Genomic DNA, 13118 nt, shown 5'->3' with positions numbered 1-13118 from the left:
GACAAAAAAAGGCAACTTGTCACAACACAATGCCACAGATGTCTCGAGTTGAGGGAGCGTGCAGTTGGCATGCTGATTGCAGGAATGTCCACCGGAGCTGTTGCCAGAGAATTTCATGTACATTTCTCTACCATGAGCCACCTCCAACGTCATTCTAGAGAATTTAGCAGTACGTCCAACCGGCCTCACAACCGCAGACCACATCTAACCACACTAGTCCAGGACCTCCAAAGCCGGCTTCTTCACCTGCGGGATCATCTGAGACCAGCCACCTGGACAGCTGATGAAACTGAGGAGTATTTCTGTCTGTAATAAAGCTAACTCAGTGAAATTGTTGAGTAAATGCGGGATACAAAGAAAATATAAACGCAACAATTTCACGTGTTTCCATTATTTTGGCAGTGATTATATCTAGATGACCCAGGCACAGGGACATACTCAGGTTAGGCTTTTGGATTGGGGTTAAGATTAATATCTAGAATTAACTTGTCCCCTGTTGCCATAGAGCAGCGTGGCCATTCACTCAAAAACAAATGTAGTTCCATTGAACTAATCAGCGTGAAATACTTTTGACCAGAAACGGAACAACTGATGGCATCTAGAAGGACAGTGGAACACACCACATCAAGACCTCACTGTGTCTGTGGGCGCCAGCGCGCTTACTGTAGCTATTCCTTCCCTGCTGGTTAAGTTCAGGATGTAGCTGGTCCTAGAGACAACTGTGCCTAAAGACAACTCCTACCTGGAGCCACAGCATGTGACCTCTGACCCCTCTGTCCCCTTGTAGGACCTGACGGAGCCCATGCTGGTGATGTATGAGCAGCCAGACGAGGAGGAGGAGGTGGTGGAGCAGGAGAACACCTTTGAGGTGACCAAGGCCATTCCTGACGTGGAGCTGTTTGGTTACCACACCACCACGCGCTCCATACAGGTCCTCAGTGGAGCGTAAGTACACACGCTTGTGACGAGCAGCGTTATAGTCTCACGGGGTATAGTCTCACGGGGTATAGTCTCACGGGGTATAGTCTCACGGGGTATAGTCTCACGGGGTATAGTCTATTGTTATATACAAGGGTGAACGTATAATATATTTATTCCCGGTATTGGACCTCCTGTATTTTCTTATGGGCCTAATCATAAGAATTCCATATAGAACCTCTATTAATTCAATGGGATCTCTGTGGGTTCTAGTCCTAAAGATTTGTCCTGTCACGCCCTGACCATAGTTTACTTTGTATTTTCTATGTTTTGATTGGTCAGGGTGTGATCTGAGTGGGTATTCTATGTTTCATGTCTTGTTTGTCTATTTCTATGTTCAGCCTGATATGGTTCTCAGTCAGAGGCAGGTGTTCGTCATTGTCTCTGATTGGGAACCATATTTAGGTAGCCTGGGTTTCACTGTGTGTTTGTGGGTGATTGTTCCTGTCTATGTGTTTTCACCAGATAGGCTGTTTAGGTTTTCGTTATGTTCATCACGTTCTTTATTTTGTAGTGTTTGTATTGATTCGTGTTTTACGTTTGTTCATTAAAACATGTATCGCAATCTACACGCTGCATTTTGGTCCGACTCTCCTTCGTATGAAGACGAAACTCGTTACAGAATCACCCACCACCAACGGACCAAGCAGCGTGTCAACAGGCAGGAGCAGCGCGAGGAGAAGCGCAATAAGGATTTCTGGACATGGGAGGAAATCCTCGATGGGAGAGGACCCTGGGCTAAACCAGGGGAGTGTAGCCGCACTAAGGTGCAGCGGGAGAAGAAACAACAGGAGCAGCCCAAAGAGGAGGTATGGACATGGGAGGACGAATTAGAAGGAAGAGGACCCTGGGCTCAGCCAGGAGAATATCGCCGCCCCAAAGAAGAACTGGAGGCGGCGAAAGCTGAGAGGCGCAGATACGAGGAGGCAGCACGACGTAGCGGATGGAAGCCTGAGAGGCAGCCCCAAAAATTTCTTGGGGGGGGGCTAACAGGGAGTATGGCTATGCCAGGTAGGAGACCTGAGCAGACTCCCTGTGCTTACCGGGGGGCTAGAGAGACCGGACAGGCACCGTGTTATGCAGTGGTGCGCACGGTGTCTCCAGTGCGGGTGCATAGCCCGGTGCGGTATATTCCAGCTCCGCGTGTCGGCCGGGCTAGATTGAGCGTCGAGCCTAATGCCATGAAGCCGGCTCTACGCAGCTGGTCCCCAGTGCGTCTCCTTGGGCCGGCTTACATGGCACCAGCCTTGCGCTCGGTGTCTCCGGTTCGCCTGCATAGCCCAGTGCGGGCTATTCCACCTCGCCGCACTGGCAGGGCGACCGTGAGCATTCAACCAGGTAAGGTTGGGCAGGCTCGGTGCTCAAGAGCTCCAGTGCGCCTGCACGGTCCGGTTTTTCCAGTACCACCTCCACACCCCAGCCCTCCGGTAGCAGCTCCCCGCACCAGGCTTCCTGTGCGTGTCCTTGGCCCAGTACCACCAGTGCCAGTACCACGCATCAAGCCTACAGTGCGCCTCGCCTGTCCAGCGCTGTCGGAGCCCTCCTCCTCTCCAGCGCTGTCGGAGTCTCCCGCCTGTTTAGCGCTGTCAGAGCTTTCCGCCTCTACAGCGCTGCCGGAGTCTCCCGCCTGTTCAGAACTGCCAGTTAGCATAGAGCTGCCAGTTAGCATAGAGCTGCCAGTTAGCTTAGAGCTGCCAGTTAGCAAGGAGCTGCCAGTCTGCAAGGAGCTGCCAGTCTGCAAGGAGCTGCCAGTCTGCAAGGAGCTGCCAGTCTGCATGGAGCTGCCAGTCTGCATAGAGCTGCCAGTCTGCATGGAGCTGCCAGTCTGCAAGGAGCCGCCAGAGCTGCCTGTCTGCAGGATGCCGCCAGAGCTGCCAGTCTGCAAGGAGCCGCCAGAGCTGCCAGTCTGCAAGGAGCCGCCAGAGCTGCCAGTTAGCATGGAGCAGCCAGGGCCGCCAGTCAGCATGGAGCAGCCAGGGCCGCCAGTCAGCATGGAGCAGCCAGGGCCGCCAGTCAGCATGGAGCAGCCAGGGCCGCCAGTCAGCATGGAGCAGCCAGTCAGCAGGGAGCAGCCAGTCAGCATGGAGCAGCCAGAGCAGCCAGTCAGCATGGAGCAGCCAGAGCAGCCAGTCAGCATGGAGCAGCCAGAGCTGCCAGTCAGCATGGAGCAGCCAGTCAGCATGGAGCAGCCAGAGCTGCCAGTCAGCATGGAGCAGCCAGTCAGCATGGAGCAGACAGAGCTGCCAGTCGACCAGACTCTTCCAGATCGGCCAGTCGTCCAGACTCTTCCAGATCTGCCAGTCGTCCAGACTCTTCCAGATCTGCCAGTCGTCCAGACTCTTCCAGATCTGCCAGTCGTCCAGACTCTTCCAGATCTGCCAGTCGACCAGACTCTTCCAGATCTGCCAGTCGACCAGACTCTTCCAGATCTGCCAGTCGACCAGACTCTTCCAGATCTGCCAGTCGACCAGACTCTTCCAGATCTGCCAGTCGACCAGACTCTTCCAGATCTGCCAGTCGACCAGACTCTTCCAGATCTGCCAGTCGTCCAGACTCTTCCAGATCTGCCAGTCGTCCAGACTCTCTCAGATCTGCCAGTCGTCCAGATTCTCCCAGATCTGCCTGTCGACCAGATTCTCCCAGATCCGCCAGTCGACCAGATTCTCCCAGATCCGCCAGTCGACCAGATTCTCCCAGATCCGCCAGTCGACCAGATTCTCCCAGATCCGCCAGTCGACCAGATTCTCCCAGATCCGCCAGTCGACCAGATTCTCCCAGATCTGCTAGTCGACCAGGATCTGCTGAAACCGCCAGCCAGCCAGGTTCTGGTAGTTTCTACTACCTGCCTGGGCTTCCTCTCAGTGCTGAGCTTCTTCTCAGTGCTGAGCTTCCTCTCAGTGCTGAGCTACCTATCTGTCCCGAGTTACCTCTGTCCCGAGCTGTCCCTCTGTCCCATGTTATCATTGTGGTGGGTAACCTATTTAGGGACGTTTAGGAGGGGGATTAAAACTGTCATGGAGTGGGGTCCACGTCCAGCGCCAGAGCCGCCACCGCGGACAGATGCCCACCCAGACCCTCCCCTATAGGTTCAGGTTTTGCGGCCGGAGTCCGCACCTTGGGGGGGGGGGGTACTGTCACGCCCTGACCATAGTTTACTTTGTATTTTCTATGTTTTGATTGGTCAGGGTGTGATCTGAGTGGGTATTCTATGTTTCATGTCTTGTTTGTCTATTTCTATGTTCAGCCTGATATGGTTCTCAGTCAGAGGCAGGTGTTCGTCATTGTCTCTGATTGGGAACCATATTTAGGTAGCCTGGGTTTCACTGTGTGTTTGTGGGTGATTGTTCCTGTCTATGTGTTTTCACCAGATAGGCTGTTTAGGTTTTCGTTATGTTCATCACGTTCTTTATTTTGTAGTGTTTGTATTGATTCGTGTTTTACGTTTGTTCATTAAAACATGGATCGCAATCTACACGCTGCATTTTGGTCCGACTCTCCTTCGTATGAAGACGAAACTCGTTACATGTCCTTTAACTTTTAGAATGCATCACCTTTTTATTGTGGCGTGAACACAGCCAGTCATGATGTTTCATCTGATTTGTCAAACAATCACGTCAAAGGGCTTCTTTAACTCGGATAACTAGCATAGAGACATCCTGTTACACAAAACAGCACAACGGGCAATGCCACTGGTGACTGTCATTAGGCCAGGATGTATAAGTCCACTGCCGTCCACACGCGTCTCTGTGTCACTAGCCCATCTCTGCCGTGGCAAAATGTCCGCGCTCTCGTCAACCACGTCGCATTTTGGATCGTGCAGTTTTCTTGTCGATTTCTTTTCATTATTATGATCTAGGCTCATGTTTAACCGGTACAGCGTACCCCCGCTACGTATTTTGCCGGGAAGTTCTACCGGATCGCACCGCCTTACTTTCACCCCTTGCTTTATATAGTAATAGCATAGTAATGACGGATATAATGCTTGTGTGTCAGAGGCCTGATAAGTTAATAAGAATATGATCATCACTAGAGCCAATATAGATATGGCTCTGGTAATAACTTCATCCTGGCTGATAAATTAAGAAGAATATGATCATATTTGATAATACCTGGATTTTTTATTACATTATAGGCATAATAAATTAAACACAAGGTCCCTCCAACAGTGATTGAAGGCTGTTAGAGTATTAGTGGAGGTTTGACTCCGTTGTTCTCTCCTTCAGATGGATCGCCTACTCTCACGTGGACTTCTCTGGTGACCAGTATATCCTGGAGAAAGGTTTCTACAGTAACTCTGCTGACTGGGGCTCTTCAGACAACCGCATCTGCTCTGTCCAGCCCATCCTACAGGTGAGTAGGAGCCTGGAGACTCTTTTCTACCGGAGTTGACAGTGGAGAGATGGAAACAGACAGGAAAATGAACTGAGAGAACACCCGCGCTGTTTCGCTGCTCCTTCAATGTTGCAATGTTTTGATCGCTTTGTCAGCCTGAGGGGAATATGAAAAGGATGTTTGACATTTTGATGTCTACTCCGTGCACTCAGTTGTCGTGTGTCTGTTTCAGGCTCCGAGTGAAAACCAGGGCAACGTCAGAAGAGAGGTGAGACATCTTGTGCAATCGTATATCCTTCTGCAGTCACGCGATCTCTTTTCACTTGAACTATGTCTACGGTAAATGTGACTGATGGTTTAACTCTTTCTTCCTTCGCTGTCTCTGTCCTCCTCAGGTGATGCTGTACACGGAGCCAGATTTCCAGGGCGAATGCCATCTGTGTGACAAGAACGAGGAGTCCCTCTCTGACAAGCTCATCGCCAAGTCCTTCAGAGTGGTGGGAGGAAGGTGGGACGAGACCAACACACACACAGAGCTAACATTCTGGCAGTAGCCAAAGAGAGGAAAGCATGAAGGAGAATTTAGGAGGTTACACAGGCTTAGTGCGCTCTTAGAATTAAAGGTGCTATCTAGAACCAAAAATGGTTATTCGGTTGTCCCCATAGGAGAACCCTTTGAGGATCTCCTTTTGTTTCCAGGTAGAATCCTTTTGGGTTCCATAAAGAACCCTTTCCACATGGATCCCAAAAGAGTTCTACCTGGAAGCAAAAAGGGTTCCACCTAGAACTAAAGAGTTCTCCAATGGGGACAGCCGCAGAATCCTTTAGTAACCCTTTTTTCTAAGAGTGTGGAGATTCATCTTGTTGTTGTTGCCCCGGATAAACACCTCATTCATCTTGTCATGGGCTTGATGATTAGTTGGCGAGTAGAATCCGGTGTGCTTCGTCGGCTGTCACAACAAAAATGTGTACTCTTGGGGGTACTCGATGACCAGAGGGGGTACTCGATGACCAGAGTTGAGAAACAGTGGGATGGAGGACTTAAAAGTGATGAGCCATCATGGAATTATGACTCTGACAAGTTTATCAACAAGTAAACTGGTGGGAGGAAGGTGGGACATAACCAACACATGCATGCATGCAGACACACACACCAAGTGTAGTTGACAAAGGTCTGAGAGGGACAAATGTAGGATTAGGAGCGATGGGAGGATACACAGGCTTAGAGGAGATGTAGAGGATGGTATGGAGTGATGAAGGGCCTAGAGATGAGCCAGCACATTATCATAACTGTACTGATGAGCATGTGGGGTTAGTAAATGGGTTTTGAATGGGTTTTGTGTGCACCTCTGTGTCCCAGTTGGGTGGTGTACGAGGGCCGTGAGTATTCAGGGAACCTGTACATCCTGTCGGAAGGAGACTACCCCAACTTCACCAGCATGGGCTGTCCTCCGAACTGTGTGATACGCTCGCTGAAGACTGTCCCACTGGTAAGAACAATCCTCATATACTCGTCCCACTCGTATATAGACTGGCCTTTTCACCTCCCTCTCACCATCACATTTCACTTTGTCTGTCTGTCTCGCACCATTTTATTTTCAATCACTTAATGAATCAATTTGTTCATCATAGTATTTCGGTATGTTTGGCTTAATGCTCCCAGCCTTCTCTCTCCCCCTCCTCTTCCCCATACCATTACTCCTCTCAACCCCATAGCCTGACCCAATGTAACACTGCTCCAGGCTATTCAACCTAATGTAGGTGTATATCGGAGGGGTTGGGGGGGGGGAGCAGAAGTGTGGACTACTAAAGTCTATCTTAACACTGTATATCTTAATCCCCTTGTTTCCCCAGGTATTCTCAGTGCCCTCCATCTCTCTGTTTGGTCTGGAGTGTTTGGAGGGCAGGGAGATCACAGTGGACACAGAGGTGGTCAATATGCTGGAGGAGGGCTACAACAACCATCTACTCTCTGTCAGAGTCAACCGAGGCTGGTGAGTGTTGCGCGCGCGTGTGTGTGTGTGTGTGTGTGTTATTCTGAGTGTTGATATTCTGTGATCTTGTTTAACTCTCTCACCCTATACCTCACTTGCGCTCTTTGCAGCTGGGTGCTGTGTGAGCACAGTAACTACAGGGGGCGCCAGTTCCTATTAGAACCCATTGAAATCACCAACTGGCCCAAGTTCAGTCAGCTCCTCACCATTGGCTCAATGTACCCAGTACTACAGGTTCGCATCTCACTCTACTTCTTTACTTCATTCTGGTTATAATATACACTGTAAGAAAAAAAATGTTTTGCTTAGAATAGTGATCCTGACTAAATCACTGCCATTGTGAGTCAGTTGAACATTTTCTACATAGGGACCTAATTTATTATAAGCCTTATAATAAGACATCATAAAATCTCATGCATTCTTATACAAAGTTATGAATCCTTTACACCACTTCTATTTGCTTTGACATGTGACTGTTTCCATTCCCTGCAGAAGCGGCGCTTCTTCCGCATCAAGAGCAAGGAGCGAGGTCACTTCCTGTCCATCCAGGGCGGCGTGGAGGAAATGAAGTCTGGACGCGTGGTGGTGATCGAGCAGGTGGAGGGCATGAGCGACATCTGGTTCTACCAGGAGGGCCTCATCAAGAACAAGGTATTGCTTTGCAAGGAATAAAGTACCTGAACTTTAAAAAAATATATATATTTTCTTTATTCTTATGATCATTTTCTTTCACCTTTACTGAGGAACCCCTGGGACTCCCTCGCGCAACCCCATGGGTTCCCGGATTACAGTTCTGAAGAGCTGCATTTTTCTGTTTAAAAAATAAAAGTAAATGTGATTTGAAACCATCCTGGCACTTGATTGATACATTTATCAATCACAATTATTGATTGATTGACCATAGAGGGCTCACACCTGTTTGTCCAGGTAGACATTCGTCTTTGATTAAAAGGCAAAGATGAGCATTGGCATACACTGTAGCCCTTGAGGACCGGAGTTTCCCACCCCTGGTCTTAGATTCACTTATACATTGACTGTTGAACAATCTGCTAGTCCTATAGTAATCCAAATAAATATGGAAGCTTATTGTGTCTTTCTACTGAAAACAAAGAGAGTTGACCAGAGTTCTACATTCTCTTATGTCCGTCTATCTCTAGTTGGCTCCTACTATGAGCCTGCAGGTGATGGGGAATGTGGAGGCGGGGGCGAAGGTGGTGCTGTGGTCAGAGGCCCGGCAGCCTGTCCAGACCTGGTCAGCCCAGATGAGAGGCACCATCCCCAGCCTTACCTTCCCTGGTATGGTGTTGGACATCAAGGGTGAGACACTACTGTCATCTTAGGAGGGAAATGATAGGAACTACACACATGATTTGTGCTTTCATGCAACCTAGCTTTTCAAAGACAGCTTGAACTGTAGCCTACACATTTTGTGCTCTTGTGGGAAAGCAGTAACTCCCCATTGCTGACCTATACTTATCTATACTGAACAAAATTAGACCTTTTCCGTTCATGATTTAGAGAGTACCCTGACTAAAGCTGAGCAGAATTTACAATAAGAAGCATATTAGACCTGCGTTTCCTTTTCTGCGTGAAAAACACAAACGTGACCCCTTTGGCATATGGTTTACATCATTTTCATCCTCATCAAAACATTCAACCATTGACCACTTGTGCCCTGTGGATGGGGACATTGTCATCCTATGGGGGCATAGCCATGGTAGCCAAAATAAAAACATGTCTGCAAGAACACAGTGGCCTCCATCATTCTTAAATGGAAGAGGTTTCGAACCACCAAAACTCTTCCTAGGGCTGGCCTGCCCGGCCAAACTGTGCAAACCGGGGAGGAGGGCCTTAGTCAGGAAGGTGACCAAGAACCTGATGGTCACTCTGACAGAGCTCCAGAGTTCCTGTGTGGAGATGGTTGTCCTTCTGGAAGGTTCTCCCATCTCTGCAGCACTCCACCAATCAGGCTTTTATGGTAGAGTGGCCAGACAGAAGCCAGTCCACAGGAAAAGGCACATGACAGCCTGCTTGGAGATTGCCAAAAGGCACCTAAAGGCCTCTCAGACCATGAGGAAACAAAAACGATTTAATCAATTTTAGAATAAGGCTGAATATAACAAAATGTGGAAATAGTCAAGGGGTCTGAATACTTCCCCAAATGCACTGAACAAAAATATAAATGCAACATATAAAGTTTTGGTTTCATGAGCTGAAATAAAAGATACCAGAATTTTTCCAAAAGCTTATTTCTCTCAAATATTGTGAACAAATTTGTTTACATCCCTGTTAGTGAGCATTTCTACTTTGCCAAGATAATCCATCCACCTGACAGTTGTGGGATATCAAGCAACTGATTAAACAGCATGATCATTACACAGGTGCACCTGGTGCAGTATTGTCATACAACACAATGCCACATATGTCTCAAGTTTTGAGGGAGTGTGCAATTGACAGAAATGTCCACAATATTTGTTTTATTTTTTTTGTTCAGTGTATATAACTGGGCTAATAACTCGCTAGCTAGCATAGAATATCAACAAATGTACACGCGCACTGATCTGAACAGCACATTCACTAGCAGGTGATTGAAAGACTGCTCGTGGGCTCCCCACGCCAATAGAATTCTACTCTTGTTGCCTTGAAAAGGGACTGATATAATGTTGATTCAATCACGGAAAAAAACATTGATTTATATCGCGTAAACTAATGGGGTGAACTCAGTGAAGTTCAATCTATTGCGTCTCTGCACGGCCTGGCCTTTCTTCTGGAGGAAGTGGACGGCAGCTTAGAGGGAACATTGCTGCCCCTGTATTTATGGGATGTGATGGGCACATATATAGGACGTAAAGGCTACTGATAAGATATAGATGTATTAAATAGGTATAGTTGATTCAAGAAATAATCACATCACTTATTGATAAGCATGCTATAAATGAATGATATAATTGTATCTCTCAGGTGGCAAGCAGTACGACAGAGACCATGTGGTGATTTTACCAGAGAGTGAGGAGAGGCCTTGCCAACAGTGGGAGTTGGAGCTGCTATAACCTTCCAATAACCTTCCCTCAACCCACACCCTTCACCCGCTCCTCCAATACAATACATTGCAATATCACCAAGCCCTCAGAACTCCTGCTCTTCAGTCTGTGGAGATGGACATTAGGAAGCACCACAGACTTTAGCCTTGTCATCACCAGGCAACTTCAAGATGATCTGAGAACGTCTTCATTGTAGTTAAAGGGATTTTCTTTCATTCCGTGAAAAATCCTACGAGGATGATCATTTTTTGCCTCGACGCGAGGGCCGCAGCATACGAACGACTCGACAATAAACAACCAGCGCCTTTTGAATCAACTGGAGAGGATGGGAAGGATAATGCTCCCCCCCCCTCCTCCTCCTGAAATATGTATATTTGGATTATTCTATTTACAGACATTCAACCCTATCAGATTCTTCCTTGACTTGGATGGTATGACCCGGCTTACCCACACACAGTAGTGGACTTAACCATTCACTTGAACTCACCAATGATTATTGGGAAGGTCCAAGTTACATCTACTAAATGGTACATTATCTGCGGCTATATGCAGTATATTAAAGGTGGATTCATAAAGGAAGCCACATCTATGCACATTATTTTCTGAGTTGACTTAAGATTTTTTTTTGTATTTTGTTTGACTATGCAGTGTACTACGTTTTGGGAAAACATTGGATGGGAAGTGTATTCGTGATGCAGTATAATACATACACAATACATATAATAATGTATGATGCAGTATAATGACCCTGTGGGCTTTTATGCAGTTCTTCTCTAATGCTACAAGTATGTTCATCAAGTTGGTGTTTCTATTCCACTATGGTATTACGTCTGTATTTGCATAGATATTAATCATACATTGCCATTCACTGTCAACATACAGGTTGCTCTATTTGTTATATAACACCAAATGCCTTGCTTCTCTGTGCAATCTTTTATACCAAAAATATGTGAATGGAAATAAACGTGTTTTTAAAATATCAAGTTTAAATACGAAATAAAACATATCAATTGTTGAAGTGCTGTTCATCTGAAATGTGCCTTGTTCTTTCGTAGATCTTCAATTATAGATGCTGTCATGTATTCTGTGTCATCCAATGCTTTCACATGTTATTATAATACAGACCGGTCAGAGGTGAGCAGTGGTACTGTGTCTGACCGTCATCTAGATTGGCTATCAGGATCCACACAGACATAATCTAGAAACACTGAGCAAGCTGTCCTGAATACCATGGTGATGTGCGTACAAGATACAGGACTGTTAAGAGCGAGACAAGTCAACTGATAGTATAGTATGTGACCCTACTCTGTACAGAACATACTATGCATAAGTACATACAGTGCCTTGCGAAAGTATTCGGCCCCCTTGAACTTTGCGACCTTTTGCCACATTTCAGGCTTCAAACATAAAGATATAAAACTGTATTTTGTTGTGAAGAATCAACAACAAGTGGGACACAATCATGAAGTGGAACGACATTTATTGGATATTTCAAACGTTTTTAACAAATCAAAAACTGAAAAATTGGGCGTGCAAAATTATTCAGCCCCCTTAAGTTAATACTTTGCAGCGCCACCTTTTGCTGCGATTACAGCTGTAAGTCACTTGGGGTATGTCTCTATCAGTTTTGCACATCGAGAGACTGACATTTTTTCCCATTCCTCCTTGCAAAACAGCTCGAGCTCAGTGAGGTTGAATGGAGAGCATTTGTGAACAGCAGTTTTCAGTTCTTTCCACAGATTCTCGATTGGATTCAGGTCTGGACTTTGACTTGGCCATTCTAACACCTGGATATGTTTATTTTTTAACCATTCCATTGTAGATTTTGCTTTATGTTTTGGATCATTGTCTTGTTGAAAGACAAATCTCCGTCCCAGTCTCAGGTCTTTCGCAGACTCCATCAGGTTTTCTTCCAGAATTGTCCTGTATTTGGCTCCATCCATCTTCCCATCAATTTTAACCATCTTCCCTGTCCCTGCTGAAGAAAAGCAGGCCCAAACCATGATGCTGCCACCACCATGTTTGACAGTGGGGATGGTGTGTTCAGCTGTGTTGCTTTTACGCCAAACATAACGTTTTGCATTGTTGCCAAAAAGTTCAATTTTGGTTTCATCTGACCAGAGCACCTTCTTCCACATGTTTGGTGTGTCTCCCAGGTGGCATGTGGCAAACTTTAAACAACACTTTTTATGGATATCTTTAAGAAATGGCTTTCTTCTTGCCACTCTTCCATAAAGGCCAGATTTGTGCAATATACGACTGATTGTTGTCCTATGGACAGAGTCTCCCACCTCAGCTGTAGATCTCTGCAGTTCATCCAGAGTGATCATGGGCCTCATCTCTGATCAGTCTTCTCCTTGTATGAGCTGAAAGTTTAGAGGGACGGCCAGGTCTTGGTAGATTTGTGGTGGTCTGATACTCCTTCCATTTCAATATTATCGCTTGCACAGTGCTCCTTGGGATGTTTAAAGATTGGGAAATCTTTTTGTATCCATATCCGGCTTTAAACTTCTTCACAACAGTATCTCGGACCTGCCTGGTGTGTTCCTTGTTCTTCATGATGCTCTCTGCGCTTTTAACGGACCTCTGAGACTATCACAGTGCAGGTGCATTTATACGGAGACTTGATTACACACAGGTGGATTGTATTTATCATCATTAGTCATTTAGGTCAACATTGGATCATTCAGAGATCCTCACTGAACTTCTGGAGAGACTTTGCTGCACTGAAAGTAAAGGGGCTGAATAATTTTGCACGTCCAATTTTTCAGTT

General features: G+C 46.7%; 1 protein-coding gene across 1 annotated transcript in view; it reads left to right on the top strand.

Annotated features, from left to right (window-relative positions):
- Positions 1-11380, top strand: part of LOC139373405 (beta/gamma crystallin domain-containing protein 3-like) — a 31848-nt gene extending 20468 nt beyond the window's left edge. The window contains exons 10-19 of the mRNA XM_071113867.1: positions 788-945; positions 5202-5328; positions 5543-5578; positions 5706-5818; positions 6671-6800; positions 7165-7304; positions 7415-7538; positions 7797-7955; positions 8462-8621; positions 10266-11380. Coding sequence (XP_070969968.1) covers positions 788-945; positions 5202-5328; positions 5543-5578; positions 5706-5818; positions 6671-6800; positions 7165-7304; positions 7415-7538; positions 7797-7955; positions 8462-8621; positions 10266-10354 — 1236 coding nt within the window. The 3' untranslated portion in view covers positions 10355-11380. The remainder of the gene's footprint in view (positions 1-787; positions 946-5201; positions 5329-5542; positions 5579-5705; positions 5819-6670; positions 6801-7164; positions 7305-7414; positions 7539-7796; positions 7956-8461; positions 8622-10265) is intronic.
- The last annotated feature ends 1738 nt before the right edge of the window (positions 11381-13118 follow it).

This window comes from Oncorhynchus clarkii, chromosome 18 (genome assembly GCF_045791955.1).
Source record: "Oncorhynchus clarkii lewisi isolate Uvic-CL-2024 chromosome 18, UVic_Ocla_1.0, whole genome shotgun sequence".
Lineage (NCBI taxonomy): Eukaryota > Metazoa > Chordata > Actinopteri > Salmoniformes > Salmonidae > Oncorhynchus > Oncorhynchus clarkii.
Note: the sequence above shows the minus strand (reverse complement) of the source record. Positions and strands in the feature narration are given on the sequence as shown.